Genomic DNA, 14,149 nt, shown 5'->3' with positions numbered 1-14,149 from the left:
AAAGGACAGATCAACTAGGCAATTCTCTCTCCCCCACCATCCTGGTTTTCTATTTTATTAGAACACAACCTTTTCAATAGTCTGTCAGTGGTTTTAAAAATATCATAAACAAAATTAAAAGGGAAGAGATAGGGGAGAGGACTGCAGAAAACCAGCAATACAGATAAGATGAAAGGTTAATGCCCATAATACTTATATAAAAACAGAGTTTCTAGAAATCAATAAGAAACAAAAATGAATGTTCCTCACCCCAAATGGGTTCAGGACTAGAATGGGCTATTTACTCATGAAAAAATAAAAATAGTCAATAAATAAATACATGAACAACTATTTACTATCAAAGAGTGAAAGAAATGCAAATCAAAACATGAGATTATTTTTCATTCATCAAATTAGGCAAATGTGGTTTGTGACGATAATATTCCATGAGAAATTGAGTGTTTAGAGAAATAGGCCTTCTCTTATTCAGCTCTCATTGATGTAACTTGGGACAACTTTCTTCTAGAGGACAATCTTCTAATATATATTAAAAGCCATAAAATATTCAAACTCTTTGGCCCAGAAATTCTACTTATAGGAAATACAGAGATGTGAATGAAGATAAATATTAGGGACGTGCACTGCTGCTTTATTTTATAAAAAGGAGACTGCTGGAAAACTACCTAAATGTCTAGCAATAAGTGTTTGACTACATACATATATTTTTAAAATTTATTTAATTTTTATTTATTTATTTTTGGCTGCGTTGGGTTTTCATTGCTGTGCACAGGCTTTCTCTAGTTGCGGTGAGTGGGCGCTACTCTTCATTGTGGTGTGGGGGCTTCTCATTGCTGTGGCTTCTCTTGTTACAGAGCACAGGCTCTAGGCGTGTGGGCTCAGTAGTTGTGGCTTGCAGGCTCTAGAGCACAGGCCCAGTAGTTGTGGCGCACTAGCTTAGCTGCGGCATGTGGGATCTTCCCAGACTAGGGATTGAACCTGTGTCCCCTGCATTAGCAGGCAGATTCTTAACCACTGTACCACCAGGGAAGTCCCTGATTACATATATTATGGTAAATCCTTCAATAGACTACTTTGCAAGCATTAAATATAATCCCTAGAAGAATATATAATGACTTAGAGAAAAGTGTCATGTGTGTTAAGTGAAAAAGATTACAGTAAGTAAGTGCAATATGACATCAATTTTCTTTATTACATAAATATATTAAAACACACACATAACCACACTAAAAAGTAATATTAAAAAAATCTGGTTACCTCAGGATAATAGGATTACAGAAAACTTATTTTCTTTGTCTTGTTTTTCTGTTTCTTTTGTTCGTTCTGTTTTTTTACCATGGGTGGGAATAACTTTTGTAATCAGAAAAAAATAAAGACAAAGTTTTAAAGTGTTTACTGGTGACACTGTTTTCCTGTTGGGAAGAAATGGAAAAAGAGACAATTCAAAGGTTATACCAACACTTGTTCATTAGACTCTATATTGAACAATATATTACAGGACACACCCTTGGCTGTTTCTATGGCAGCCAAGAACAATGAAAGAGAAAAGAGAAGAGATGAGCCTGTCTCTTGCTTCCTCACGAATGCACCACAAGAAGGCATGATTTGTATTTTAACTCTAATCAATACAGCTAGCATTTCTTTCATCGAGGCAACATTTCTGAATTCCTTTTCATCAATCAATTAAGTAGAAGAAGCACAGCTTGGCATGTCTGGCTAAAATTCAGGAGTGCTATGGTAAGACTCATTACACATTACACATTTACCCAAAATACATAAAGCATGAAAGGAATTCACAGATTGCTCAAAAATACACTTACTTGTACTCACAGAACCCACCATTTAAAAATGCACTTAAATATGGCTGAACCAAAATTCTCTGTGTTGCCTTGGAGAAGACAAAGTGATTTATGAAGACACACAGATCACTGCAACAGTTCCTATATGACTAAAGGTGATAATTCCTTTACATCTTGAGCCTTGAAGATGCTTATTCTAGCTGGGAAAGAACTAAATAAACCTTCACCCCCCTCAAAAATAAAAGCCCACACCAATCCTCACACAAACATCACCACCTCCATCAGCAAAATAAAAGCCAGATCTTTGCTTACAGTTTTTGCAAACATAGCAATAAGGGGACATTTAATAATTTAATAACTTTACTTTCATTCTTCATGCCTAGCTTCTATCATTATCCTTTCCTTCTCCTAAAGAGAAAAGAATAAAGAATGGGGGCTTTATTGATGATTTTAACTTGAGGAAATTAAAAAGACAGCAAAAAAAAAAAGGTAACTCTGAATGGTGATGGATATATATATATATATTTTTTTTTGCACGGTATGCAGGCCTCTCACTGTTGTGGCCTCTCCCATTGCGGAGCACAGGCTCCGGACGCGCAGGCTCAGCGGCCATGGCTCACGGGCCCAGCCGCTCCGCGGCATGTGGGATCTTCCCGGACCGGGGCACGAACCCGTGTCCCCTGCATCAGCAGGCGGACTCTCAACCACTGCGCCACCAGGGAAGTCCGGTGATGGATATATTAATTAGCTTGATTGTGGTGATTATTTCACAGTGTATACATGTATCAAATCGTCAAGTTGAACACCTTAAATATATACAATTTTTATTTGTCAATTATACCTCAATAAAGCTGGGGGAAGAAAGAGACCAGTTTGGAAAAAAACATACACATATATGAATATTTTATCAAAAAATGTATCAGTTTATCTGCCCTAAAATCAAGTGTAAGAAAAGCACTCTGCGGTAATGAATCCTACATCTCCATAGCAAGGAGGTAAAAAAGTGAAATGATTATCTGGATCACTGAGGTAAAAATATATATATATTGCACTTAGAACTACTACAGGTAATTCAAATGAAAGTAGAGATGCCACTCCCAGCCTGAAATTACTCAGATTGGTGCTTCAATTTTTCCAGTGTGTTTCAAAAATTTAATTATAGAATTGAGGAGAAACCATCTATTCCACACCTTCCACTTCCGGGAAGAACCATAGCCGAACTATTTCCAAAATATGAGAATCTATACTATTTCTTTTCCTTCCTTCCTTTCTTTCTCTCTTCCTTTCCTTCTTTCTTTTTCTTTTCTTTTTTTTCTTTCTCTCTCTTTCTCTCATTCTTAGGATTTGCTCTCTTTACAGCTTTCATATATAACATACATCAGAGTTAATTATATTTATCATGCTATACATTACATCCCTAGGACTTATTTATCTTATAATTGGAAGTTTGAACTTTTTGACTGCCTTCGTTCAATCCCGCCCCCACCTCCCACTATACTATTTCTTGAGACATAAAGAGAAAGAGATTTCCTACTGGGCTATGAATCAGGTAGAAAACCTGCAAAAACAGAAAGTTAGTTTTCTGGTTTTAAAGTATCAGTTTTGGCTGAGCAAATCCTTTTTAAGAGCTTATAAACCTATGACCTTTTAGCCTAAAAGTTACATCATTATAGCCTAATCAAAAGGATTTCGGGTGCTATAGTTGAGGTTGGTCTGATAACTTGTTAAATGATTATCCTTAGCGATGGAAACAGTACATGTGGCAAAAAAAAAAATGTTTTTTACCCGCTGTGATTTCTACTGCCCGAAGTTCCAATAGACAAAAATAGAGGGAGGGGAGAAGAGGGCTAAATCTGTGACAGATGGAATCACTGTAATGTAATTATGTGCTGTGGAGAGACTTGTGTCTGTAATTTAAAAGTCACCACTATGTACTATATATTCAAGCTGTTCGATGCTAATCCAAGTCTCTTTAAAGTCCAATATGTGAGAAGCAACAGAACAGAATATTTAACAAAATTATCCTTTGCTTTCTGATTTGTTTTGCCTATATTCTCATGTTTTCCTAAGATCTGGACAGCATTCCAGTCAAGAAAATAAGGGGAATATGTATATCCTGTTTATATTTTGTGATGGTCTAATTTTGTTTTAAATTATAATGAAGAAATAAAGTGGAGAGTCAAGATCCAAGTTCTAGTCCCAATACTCTTCATGTATTTAAAAAATGGCATAAAATAAAAGAAACTTCCCCACCTTACTCTTTTGAGTTTGTTTCCCAATCAGTAGAACGGTATCTGTCTGATCAGTAGGTAGTGGCTGCTTGGAGTACCATATGAAAAAATGATCCAGAGCCACATGTAGGGCAGCCTGAAAGAGTGACTTGATTGATAAATACTCTCTGTCACACCCACCAGTTGCTCAAAAAGGGAAAGCGAGAAAAGAAGCACAAACATTGTATACTGGTTATTCAAAATGCACTTTTTATTCACTTTAACACAGATGATATTTTTACAGTTGAAACAAAATATCTGATACACAATTTTGAGTTTTTAGCAGCACCTGCAACAAGAGGATTGTGGAATACCTCAGGGTAAAGTAGAGATGGCTGAGGCAGGCACAAATTAACCTGAAATTCATCAATCCACTGAAGACATATGGAATCTGGGGCCCCCTGAATGTTAGCCCAACACATGAAAAAAAATTAAATAGATATTCTGTATGATGTTTTAATGGACCATTGAAAAACAACAGTTCCAATTAGAAATATCTTGTTCCAAAAAATCTAGTGTTCATTAAAAAAAAAAAACCTACTGAAAATATTGCACTGCACATTCTAGAGTACACAATTTCTAAGCCTATATGCACAGTTTCTTGTACTCACAGATTTCAGCCTTTGGTGTTTTTTTTATCTTACCCAAACTATATGTCCACAACCCACTGAGTATTACTCACCAAAATGCCACTATTTTTTGTCACTTAAGTGCTTTCATTAAGATATTTGTAGTGATATGGCAGAAAAAAAAATTGGTATGGCTAAGAGGAAAGGGGCTTCAAATGACCTAACACTTGTCTTATATGGACAGGAGGCCTATGAATGGGATACCTAAGTAATTTTTTTACTTAAATGATCACATGCCATTCTAATAGTGACAAGTACTTTTGTGAGTGGATGGAGGTCTTTATGAAGGCCTGAGATCTACAAATAGAAACTATTATAAGCAGAGTGCAAGTAGAAAGAGAAGGCCCCAGGTCTCATGCACTTAAAAACAATTAGCATTTAATAGTTCCGACATACATATTTTCACCCTAACATGACTGTAGCAAAATGATCATAGAACTTGGAAACCAGTGTGGCTGGCTATAGGCATAGGCAGGATAGAGACCAATACTTAAGAGCTGTGGGGTCCCAGTTCTGTCTTTGTCTTCTGGCATCAAAATTGGTTGGACAATGGGGTCTGGACTATATTTAAATTGGAAATATTGAGCATTACTTGGTTAAAATATCATCTTCCACTTATCAATGTGGCCAAAAAGTCCCAGAGCTCTTAAAGCACATAAGGTCCCACATGTAAGGCTGATTCCATATGTGGCTACAATGGAGAGTTCTAGGCTATATTCCTGTGAAAGCTCCTGCCCCCTTCCCAACCTAGGTCTCTTTTTGGGGTCATTTCTAACTGTCTCTCACAACCTTGGGTCACTATTTTTATCATACATGTTGTAAAAGTATAGATTAAAATCTATGCAGGACAAATATATCAACTGGCAAGAACTAGCTGCATATTCATAATATAGTATATAGCTGGCAGTCATGGTAATCAAAATTTGACAAACTGTTTTTGTATTTTAATATGGTATCTTCAGGATGTTTATATTGGGCACATAATGATTACTCAGAGCTCAAGAATTTTTCCTGCCATAGTGCAAAAGCAAAAGAAAGAGCTATGTAGTTGCTGTTAAATGCTGATCCCAGAGTAGTTTGAGAAATTGTAAAGTCCCTTTCCATAGTCTTAGCTGTTGTCTTAAGATATATCTAACTAAAGCATGGCACTGAAACATAGTTTGTAGCTCGCAGATTCCTAGAACTCAGAGCTGGAAGGGGCCTTAAACCAAACATGTAGCCAGTAGAGAAATTATTTTTATGATATTTTAACAGATGGTCATCCAGCATCTTGAATACTTTCACTGGAAGGGGGTTCACTATTAAGGCAGTCCATTCTATTGTTGGACAACTCTCATAAGTTCATTCTAATGCTGGGTTAAAGTATGTTCTCTTGTTACTTTCAACGCCCTAGTTTGGCCAGCTCAACATACAGTGCATACAAGAAATCAGTTCCTTCTTCTACAATAAATATTCGAGTTACGGAACCTTAGGAGAAAAGCCCAGTATCCTCCAACCTGTTCTGAAGGCTTCTCTGAGAGCACAGTATGGTGGACCAAAGGACCATCAAAATTATGAGCAGAGTGCACTGCATCCAAAGCCATATACTAAGCAGCATTGTTAAATTGATAAGAGGTTGTCAGAGAAGCAAAATCCCTGTGCAGCAAAAGTAGACTTATGAAGTGAAAGCAGACCAACCTTTTATTTGCAAGGGTGGTTGGCATATTTAAACATAATCCATTCATTAGGACCCTGTTACTTCAAACAAAAGGAGTATAATAAATCTCCAGTGTCATTAATGTATCTCTTATTGAGATGGTATTTTTTTTGAAAAGCTCAGATGGGAGCAAACCATACATAAGGATTTAAACAAGGCAGTGTACATCATTATACTTTTGCATTCCTAATCATTACAACCCCTTTATAATTCAAGCTAAGGACATCCTAGTTTGCATTATAATCTTTATTGTAATACGACTCAGAGTCTTATTTTTTTCCCCTTTGGCAGACATGTCAGAAACTGCTTGGCAAGAGTTGATAGTGACATTTGTTAGTTGATTAATGGAATGCTTTAAGGGATAGCTGTAGTTCTTTAACTCCTTCATGCGGCTGGGTTCTAAGTTTAAACTGTGATTTGAAAAATATCTAAATCTTTCAGAACTAAAGCTTTCTGAAATGTCCTGAAACACACAAGAAGGAAATAGCAGAAATCACGCAAAATACACTTGGCTTGATAAAGCTTTTTTTTTTAAATCGCTCTACAGCTTCAACTTGAAAGGCTCTGATTTACAATCATAACCTTATCTCTTACCCTTTTGTATGTGTGTGCAGTCTTAGAGGGGCACAGTTATTCTTACACTACTGACTGACCAGTTGGGGCACACTTTTAAAAGGCTTCCCACTTTTAACAGCATGAAGATCCTGCTTTGGAACCACTGTTCAAGTCAATAGTGTGACCTAACATGCAATGCTCCAGCTGTTCCTCTACAGCTAACACCTGCCTGACAGCTTCTTCAAAGGCCACTGTCACATTAGTATCATCTTTGGCACTTGTTTCTAGATAAGGGTAATCTCCGTTCTCCATGCACCAGGCCTGTGCCTCCTCAGTAGTCACTTGCCTATCCTCTTTGTCTACTTTGTTACCCAGAACTACAAAGGGGAAGTGCTCAGGGTCTTTCACATCTGCGTAGTAGATGAATTCTTTCTGCCAGTTACCAAGGTTCTCAAAGCTCTGCCGGTCATCCACGCTGAAAGTCAAGAGGCAGCAGTCTGCTCCCCTGTAGAAGGGTGTCCTAAGGCTCTTGAAGCGTTCCTGCCCTGCAGTGTCCCAGATCTGGAGAGTTACAAAACGTCCATCTACCTCCAGATCTCGATTTAAGAACTCTACCCCTATGGTGTGAAAAGCCTGGGAGTCAAATTTATTGGTTACATAACGGTTCATGAGCGAGCTTTTCCCAACTCCACCATCACCCAAGAGAATGACCTTTAAGAGCAGGGATTTCCCACTCATTGTTGTAGCACCAGATGGAGAAGAGTTTATAACCAAGAGAACCTGAAAATAAAAGAAAAGGCAGAAGGGAAAAAAGTTAAACCTGAAACTGAAATCAACTTCATAGTAAATTTCTCTGAATTACAAGGCCTTATTATTTAACTTCTCTTAATTCATGCTCATTAAATGATATAGTACAGCAGAAGGAATAAAACTCTTTTTCCATAAGGGAGAAAATATGTCTTGTTTTTCTGAAGTCTCTTGCCTGTGCCAAAAAAATGGCTGAATGCCATGCATAAATGGACTAGCAGATGGTGCTGTAATCTGGTTCAGTTCTGACCCTATTCTAGGGGAGAAAGCCTAGAACAGGAATGCTACTCAAATGTGTAATGTATTAGCTTCTGGTTTGGACAGTTCAAAACAAGAGGCAAGAGTATGAAATTGATTAGAGGGGTTTGAAATCTGTTCCTGATGGACCCAAGAACTGTTGAGGAGAGAAAGCTGTGTAAGCTGGAATCTTGATTCTGTTAGTAGAGGTTTAGGTTAGAATTACATTGGAACCCAGAACTTGGAAAAGAGAAAAAGATAAGGTTTCTTCAGGCATTTGCCCCATTATACTTGAATTGATATGGATACCCTCACAAGTAAAAGATCTTCCATAATATTTTCTTCATGGAACAATGGCACTCAAGTTGATGATTATTGATTGATATCATTATAACAGCTATCATTGAAGAAGAAAATCTTGAATAGCTTATTAATTTCTGGATTTAGGTTCTAATTCCATAATAACACCAATGAAATACTGTAAACTCTAAAGAGCTAATAATTATACAGCATCCTTCTTGTTGCCTCCACATTCTATACATGAAATACCTAGAATGCATCTTAAAATAAAAAGATCAAATGTTTACTGAACAACTACCTTGTACTAGATTTTGTTAGGTTCTTTCAAACGAGGTCCATTGTGGGAACTCAACAATGGTGATCAAATAGAAACATATAACATATATACCTACCTAGTTGAGAATAAAATGTAAACCTACCCAGTTGGGTCTTTGTCACAATCTTAGTCTTTTTCTTGTTGTTGCTATAGTCTTTCTTTTTAGGATTCTAAAAAACAGATTGGGAAACATTATTTATAAAAATTTATTTAAAATAAAGTTAAGGCTATCTATATATAAATATACTCAAGTCAGGAAAAACAAAAAACAGGCCAACCTCAACTTACCTACAGAGGATGCTTTTCACAAATATACTTGAGAGTTTAAATACTACAAATACCTAACATGGACAAAATAATTTTATTGCATGGACTTTAACTTGTCCTAACTTGAGTGTACTTTATATGATTTTTAAAAGTTTTATATTGTCTCTCTATTGAGCCTTCCATTCAAAGTAAAAGTAAATCAAAGAAAGTAGATGATATTCACAATAGATGATATTCAGGAAAGAGAAAGCACAGAGGAGTCTAAGATATGTTGAAATTCTAAGTCAGAGATGAAACTCCTTACCTTTCTACCTACCAATGTTCCCATCTCCAAGAAAGTTATTAATGCACTCAGCCTTGAGGGTGTCTTTGCAACTGATTCCACAAGATCAGAGAAGAAAAAATATGTTTGGGGAATCCTTGTTTACAATATATAATCTTGGCTAATTATTTTACTCATTAATTTCAGTCATCTGTCTAGAACACAGGTTTTAGCATTTAACTGGCTTTATTAAATTCAAACACAACTTCATTTAAAATTATAGTTAATTATGGCAAGTGTCTTATTTCAGCAGCATCAAGAGTACTGGTCTAAAAAGAAAAAAACAGTTCCTAGATTTGCTGAGTGTTCTTTCTTACTGAGGAATAAAGAAGCTTTTAAGAAATCTCTGCTGCTTAACAATCTCATGTTATTTTTTTCAAATGTAGTAAAAGCATATAGTAAGGGATTCATTAGAGATCTAAATCAGTAATTATGAATTTAAATAATGTCTTCTAAACTGGTAGGTTTTATCCTCCTTCTTGGTCTATATCTATTCTAAAAAAATTCTCAAGTTTCCTACAATTCCTGACTTTTGTCCTGTTTTTTCTTCTGCTCTCAAATTGCTGTCTTTGGAACTAGCTCAAGTACCAAACATTTCTTTAAATGGAGATGAACCAAGTGTTAGCACACTTCTTTTTTATATTGGTCTGTAGGATAAGTTTACAGAGCAGAACTCTTGAACTCTCACTTGAAGGAAGTACAAACTTGGGCACAATATTGACAGTATTATGCGTCCATGCCAAGTGAACTTCCTTAAGTTCCTAGCAAACAGGTGTCCATATCATTAAACGGCTAACTCTACTTTCCCGGCTGCTGCAGATAAACGCAAATGACGGGTCAAGGACTGAGTGAATACTCAAATACTCAAATACTCGGCTCCAGGAATAATGAAGTATTAATAACTATCTGAGATATTGCTGCCATTGCTCATGCATCCCCTATTTGGTCATGTGCACACATAACTTCTGGGTGCATAGGGTCTATACCAGGGAAGAACAATGCAGTTCAGTGTCAAGTGCACTGGGCTGGCAGCAATCAGGACAGTCTTCATCACTGCTTTCCCATTCATTGATTTTGTGAACTTGGACAGGTCACTTAATCTTGCTGTGTTTACTCCCATATAAAAATAGAGCTGGTAATACCTGCCCTACTTAACTCACAGGATTTGGGAGGAAACAACTTATGAAGTTTGCAAAGATTTGTAAGCACTTATTGAAATTTTTAGTTTGGGATTTTTGTTCCTCTTGCTCTCCACCTCCTTTCATTCACTGGTGGGGGCCTTGTGACGCAATATTAACCTTTCTCAGAAAGCGCCTGCCAGTGGGAGGATAACAATTCTTCCTTTTCTCTTTCTTCCATATCTGAGAATGCCTTGTTCCCCAACAGTTTTGAGCATTTGCATATACCACAGAATCTCAGCGTTGGAGGGACCTTAAGGGTCTTCTTGTCCAATCCTGCAACTGATGCTTGAGAAAACATTTGAGTGCCTATTGTGTGCTGTGTCCTCACTAAGGTGACCCTACACTTGCCTCTGCTGTCTCCAACTCCCATTTATTTGCTGGAGGTAAAAATGAATACAGTTAGGCTTGTCTCCTTGCTTTCAGTCACTAAAACCTGATGATTTTTCTTTGCAGTATCCTTTTACAGTCTTCTGCTACCATCCTCATTTTGGTCCACATCTCCTTGTATCTAATCTACTGTGAAAGCTTCCTGGCTCTTCTCTCCCTGCCACTAGTTTCTCCGTACCTAATCTACTTTGCAAAGCTTCATCGCTTGAGCACCCACTGAATGTAGACCCTGTTGGAAATCATACATGTTTAAGGCAAGGTCTTACCCTCAAGGAGTTTATAAATTCACATATAAGCTTCAGATCTCAGAGTTTACAGTTGAAATAGTATCATTATACTGTCTTATTTTGTTAACAAGATCTTTTTTCCCTGCACAGCCAAATTCTAAATTCCTGGATCATAAGGCCCTTGTTTGTATGTGTCTTTGAAGCCCCTTCATGCAGCACCAGAGTCCTCCATATGGATAATCAATAAATATTTGTTTATTAATTAGGTAAGTACCCAGAACTAATGCCTCTGAATTGATGCACAGGTACAACAGATCCATAGTTCTGTAAGATATCCAAATATTATTATTTACAAGGCGACTAAAGAGCAGAAGTTATGGACTTATCTGGATCACTTTCTAGATGGGACTTAACAGGAATTCCACCTGTTGAAAGCCAGTGGAAATGCTCCAGTTTCCCTTCATCTCCCTTCACATTTAAAAAATAAATATATACATTTCTCCACTCCCACCAAAAACAAGAGCAGAATAATTATCTCCACATTATGTTTACAGTGGCTGCTGGCATCCCCATCATCATCATCATCCTCCTCCTCATTTGAGTGTGATATCCTTTAGTACATACTTAAATTAATAAGAGCTAGCCCAGTACAAAAGCAAACCAGACAATTTTTTTTCTCCCCCAAAATATGCCAAATTTCAATCAAAACTTAAAAGAAGATAGCGTTAAGTAGGCAAAGGAATTCTTTGATAAACCTAAGTACATTTAATAGGAAAGTCAACTCCCTTATGCATCCCTTAAGGATCCCATATCAGGTTAGGATTTGGACTAAAATGTTTATTCTAATTTTGATCCTATTCACAGAAAGATCTGGCTTTAAATGATTCAAATATCCCAGAGATGCCATTCTCCTTTCCTACCCCACTCCCCAAAACAGAGTAACAATCATTCTCTAAGGATAGTTTATTCACTTTTTTTTCCCAATTAGGGTCTACGTCTTGGACAGTAAGGTGAATTAGAAATTGATATACCTGATACTCCCTAGCTTTCTTTGTTCTTCAACACACTTGAAACTTTCTGAATTTGCTGTGTCTGCACCCACACAGGCTTATTAAAATTACTGTATTTAGTTGGGGATGCTTGGGGGTGGGGATGGAGGTGAGGGAGGAGGCAGTACAGTGATAAGAAGGAGGTTGAACCTTTGAAAATAGTACATTTTAGTGTGATAATGAAGAGAAAGAAAAGCAAACTGGCCACACCAGTTCGGTTGCCATGGGTAGAATGATGCTCAAATCCATAGTGCAGATTGTTTGGGAGCAAGTTTTGAGAGGGATGTGTACTGCAGGGCTAAGGGTCGGGGAAGAGAAACAGGGGAGGGCTAGGCAGTGGGTGAGAGTGGCCCTGGTGGCAATCTGCGCAGGCGAGGAGCCATAGTTAGAGCTGTGGAGAAAGCCCATCTTATGGTGACACACCGGTTGAGGCTCTTCAACTCGCTGTTGATTCCTGGAACAATATTTGGAAATACTGCACTGGAGAACTGGGTGGGGCTTTCTTTAATCTACGTAAAAATCAATACAAATAAGAAATGATTGGATTTTGAGACCCTCTACCTTAAATGGTGTAGATTGTTTCCAATACAACCTGATGCGTGGGGCTGGGGATGGGGGAGGGTTCCGTAGCAGGGAAGCCCTCTGACGCACTGGATTCATTTTGTAGAGCTACCAAGTTAGCAGCTACATCCATACTCTGAGTGCAAATGCCACAGCTGTCATGCATATTCCTACATTTATGCCCATATTTATATCCTACATACAACTAGAAGGGTCCAATGTGGAATTTCACCTCCAGCCTTTCACTCCTCACAACGACAGCTCTGGGGCTGTGAGCCCGAAGGCACACTAGGTAGCAATTTGGCACTGTCCACAGGCCACTTCCTGAGTAGACCTCCTGGAGACGAATAGGTAAGGTTTGGGGGACATTAAGTGAGCAGGGTACAGGGAAAAGCAGCTTCCTTAGGAGCCTGGGAATGCTGGCATCTCCATGACAGGGGTACTGTTAGCATCGGGGACCCAGAAAGTGATATGTCGTGCATAGTTCCAACTACCTCGAACCCAGGTTGTCTCACCTCGCCCCCAGCTCTGAGAACCAGCGGCTTGGTGCATGCGCACTGAGCCACAACCGCTCCCCACAGAGCCCTGCGCCTCTCTGCTGGGCTTTGGCAGCTGCTCTTGATTACTCAGCAACGCCCCCCTCCACCGTCACCTACCCACCCCCCAACTCCGACCCCGCAGCGCCTAGGCCCCTTTCCCAAGGTGCAACTGCCCCCGGGGGATCACCCAGACCTCCTTCTCTCCCTCTGCCCCCGGGCCTCCCACCTTCTGGCCTCCCGCGTCCTCCGGCCGCTAAGCCACTCTCGCTGCCCCCGCACCGGCACCTTACCCAACACAATGGGAGAGAGGCGGGAGAGGGCCGCGGGGGCCAGGCCGGTCAGCTCTGCGTGCCGGCAGTCCGGCTCTTCGGCGACACCGTCACTGCTCCTGCCGCCTCCTCGTCTTCAACGAGGCGGCAAGTGCAGCTTGGACCTAGGTGGCCTGACAGCTGCCGCTCGCGCCCGCTGCTGCCGCCGCACAGCGTCTCGCGCCCGCGCCCGCCAGGGGAGGGGGCGGGGCCCGCACCGCCTCCTCGCGCCCCTTTTTCGGCGCCAGGGACCCGGGGTAGACGCCTCCCGCCCTCGCGCGTCGAGAGCGCTCCCTGGCTCGCTCACACTTCTTTCATGATCAGTGTCCAACCCTGGTCTCCTTTGTCCTCCTCCTCTCCCCTCGCAGATCAGTAGGCACAGCGACAATGGACCGTCAAATGTTGCTCTCCCACTTAGCTCCTCTGTAGCCACAGCCCCATTTCTGGCAATTACTCTTCGACCTACCTCATTTATCCTACCTCCAAACCCTCTGCTTTTGCCAAGAGGATAGCACATACACGCTCTTGTTTAAAATAACTCAGGGAAACACATGATCACGACATATTACTAGGCCCTCTAGCTGGCTATTGCTCATGAAATTCTCAATGGCAATCCAAAAGGAAAGGTTCACATCTGGAGCTCAGGCATAGAAGACACACTGCCGTTTACCCTTACAGGTTACTGTTCTAGAGGGCCATCCT

General features: G+C 39.6%; 1 protein-coding gene across 1 annotated transcript; it reads right to left on the bottom strand.

Annotated features, from left to right (window-relative positions):
- Positions 1–7,078: 7,078 nt before the first annotated feature.
- Positions 7,079–13,495, bottom strand: RAB9B (RAB9B, member RAS oncogene family). The gene is made up of 3 exons (XM_060087767.1): positions 13,430–13,495; positions 8,710–8,776; positions 7,079–7,726 (listed from the first exon to the last, which is right to left on the bottom strand). Exon 3 carries the CDS (start codon positions 7,682–7,684, stop codon positions 7,079–7,081), a length of 606 nt encoding a protein of 201 aa, XP_059943750.1. The 5' UTR covers positions 7,685–7,726; positions 8,710–8,776; positions 13,430–13,495.
- Between the last annotated feature and the right edge of the window lie 654 nt (positions 13,496–14,149).

The sequence above is a fragment of the Mesoplodon densirostris genome, chromosome X (assembly GCF_025265405.1).
Source record: "Mesoplodon densirostris isolate mMesDen1 chromosome X, mMesDen1 primary haplotype, whole genome shotgun sequence".
Lineage (NCBI taxonomy): Eukaryota > Metazoa > Chordata > Mammalia > Artiodactyla > Ziphiidae > Mesoplodon > Mesoplodon densirostris.
This window is presented reverse-complemented; position numbering and strand designations above follow the sequence as displayed.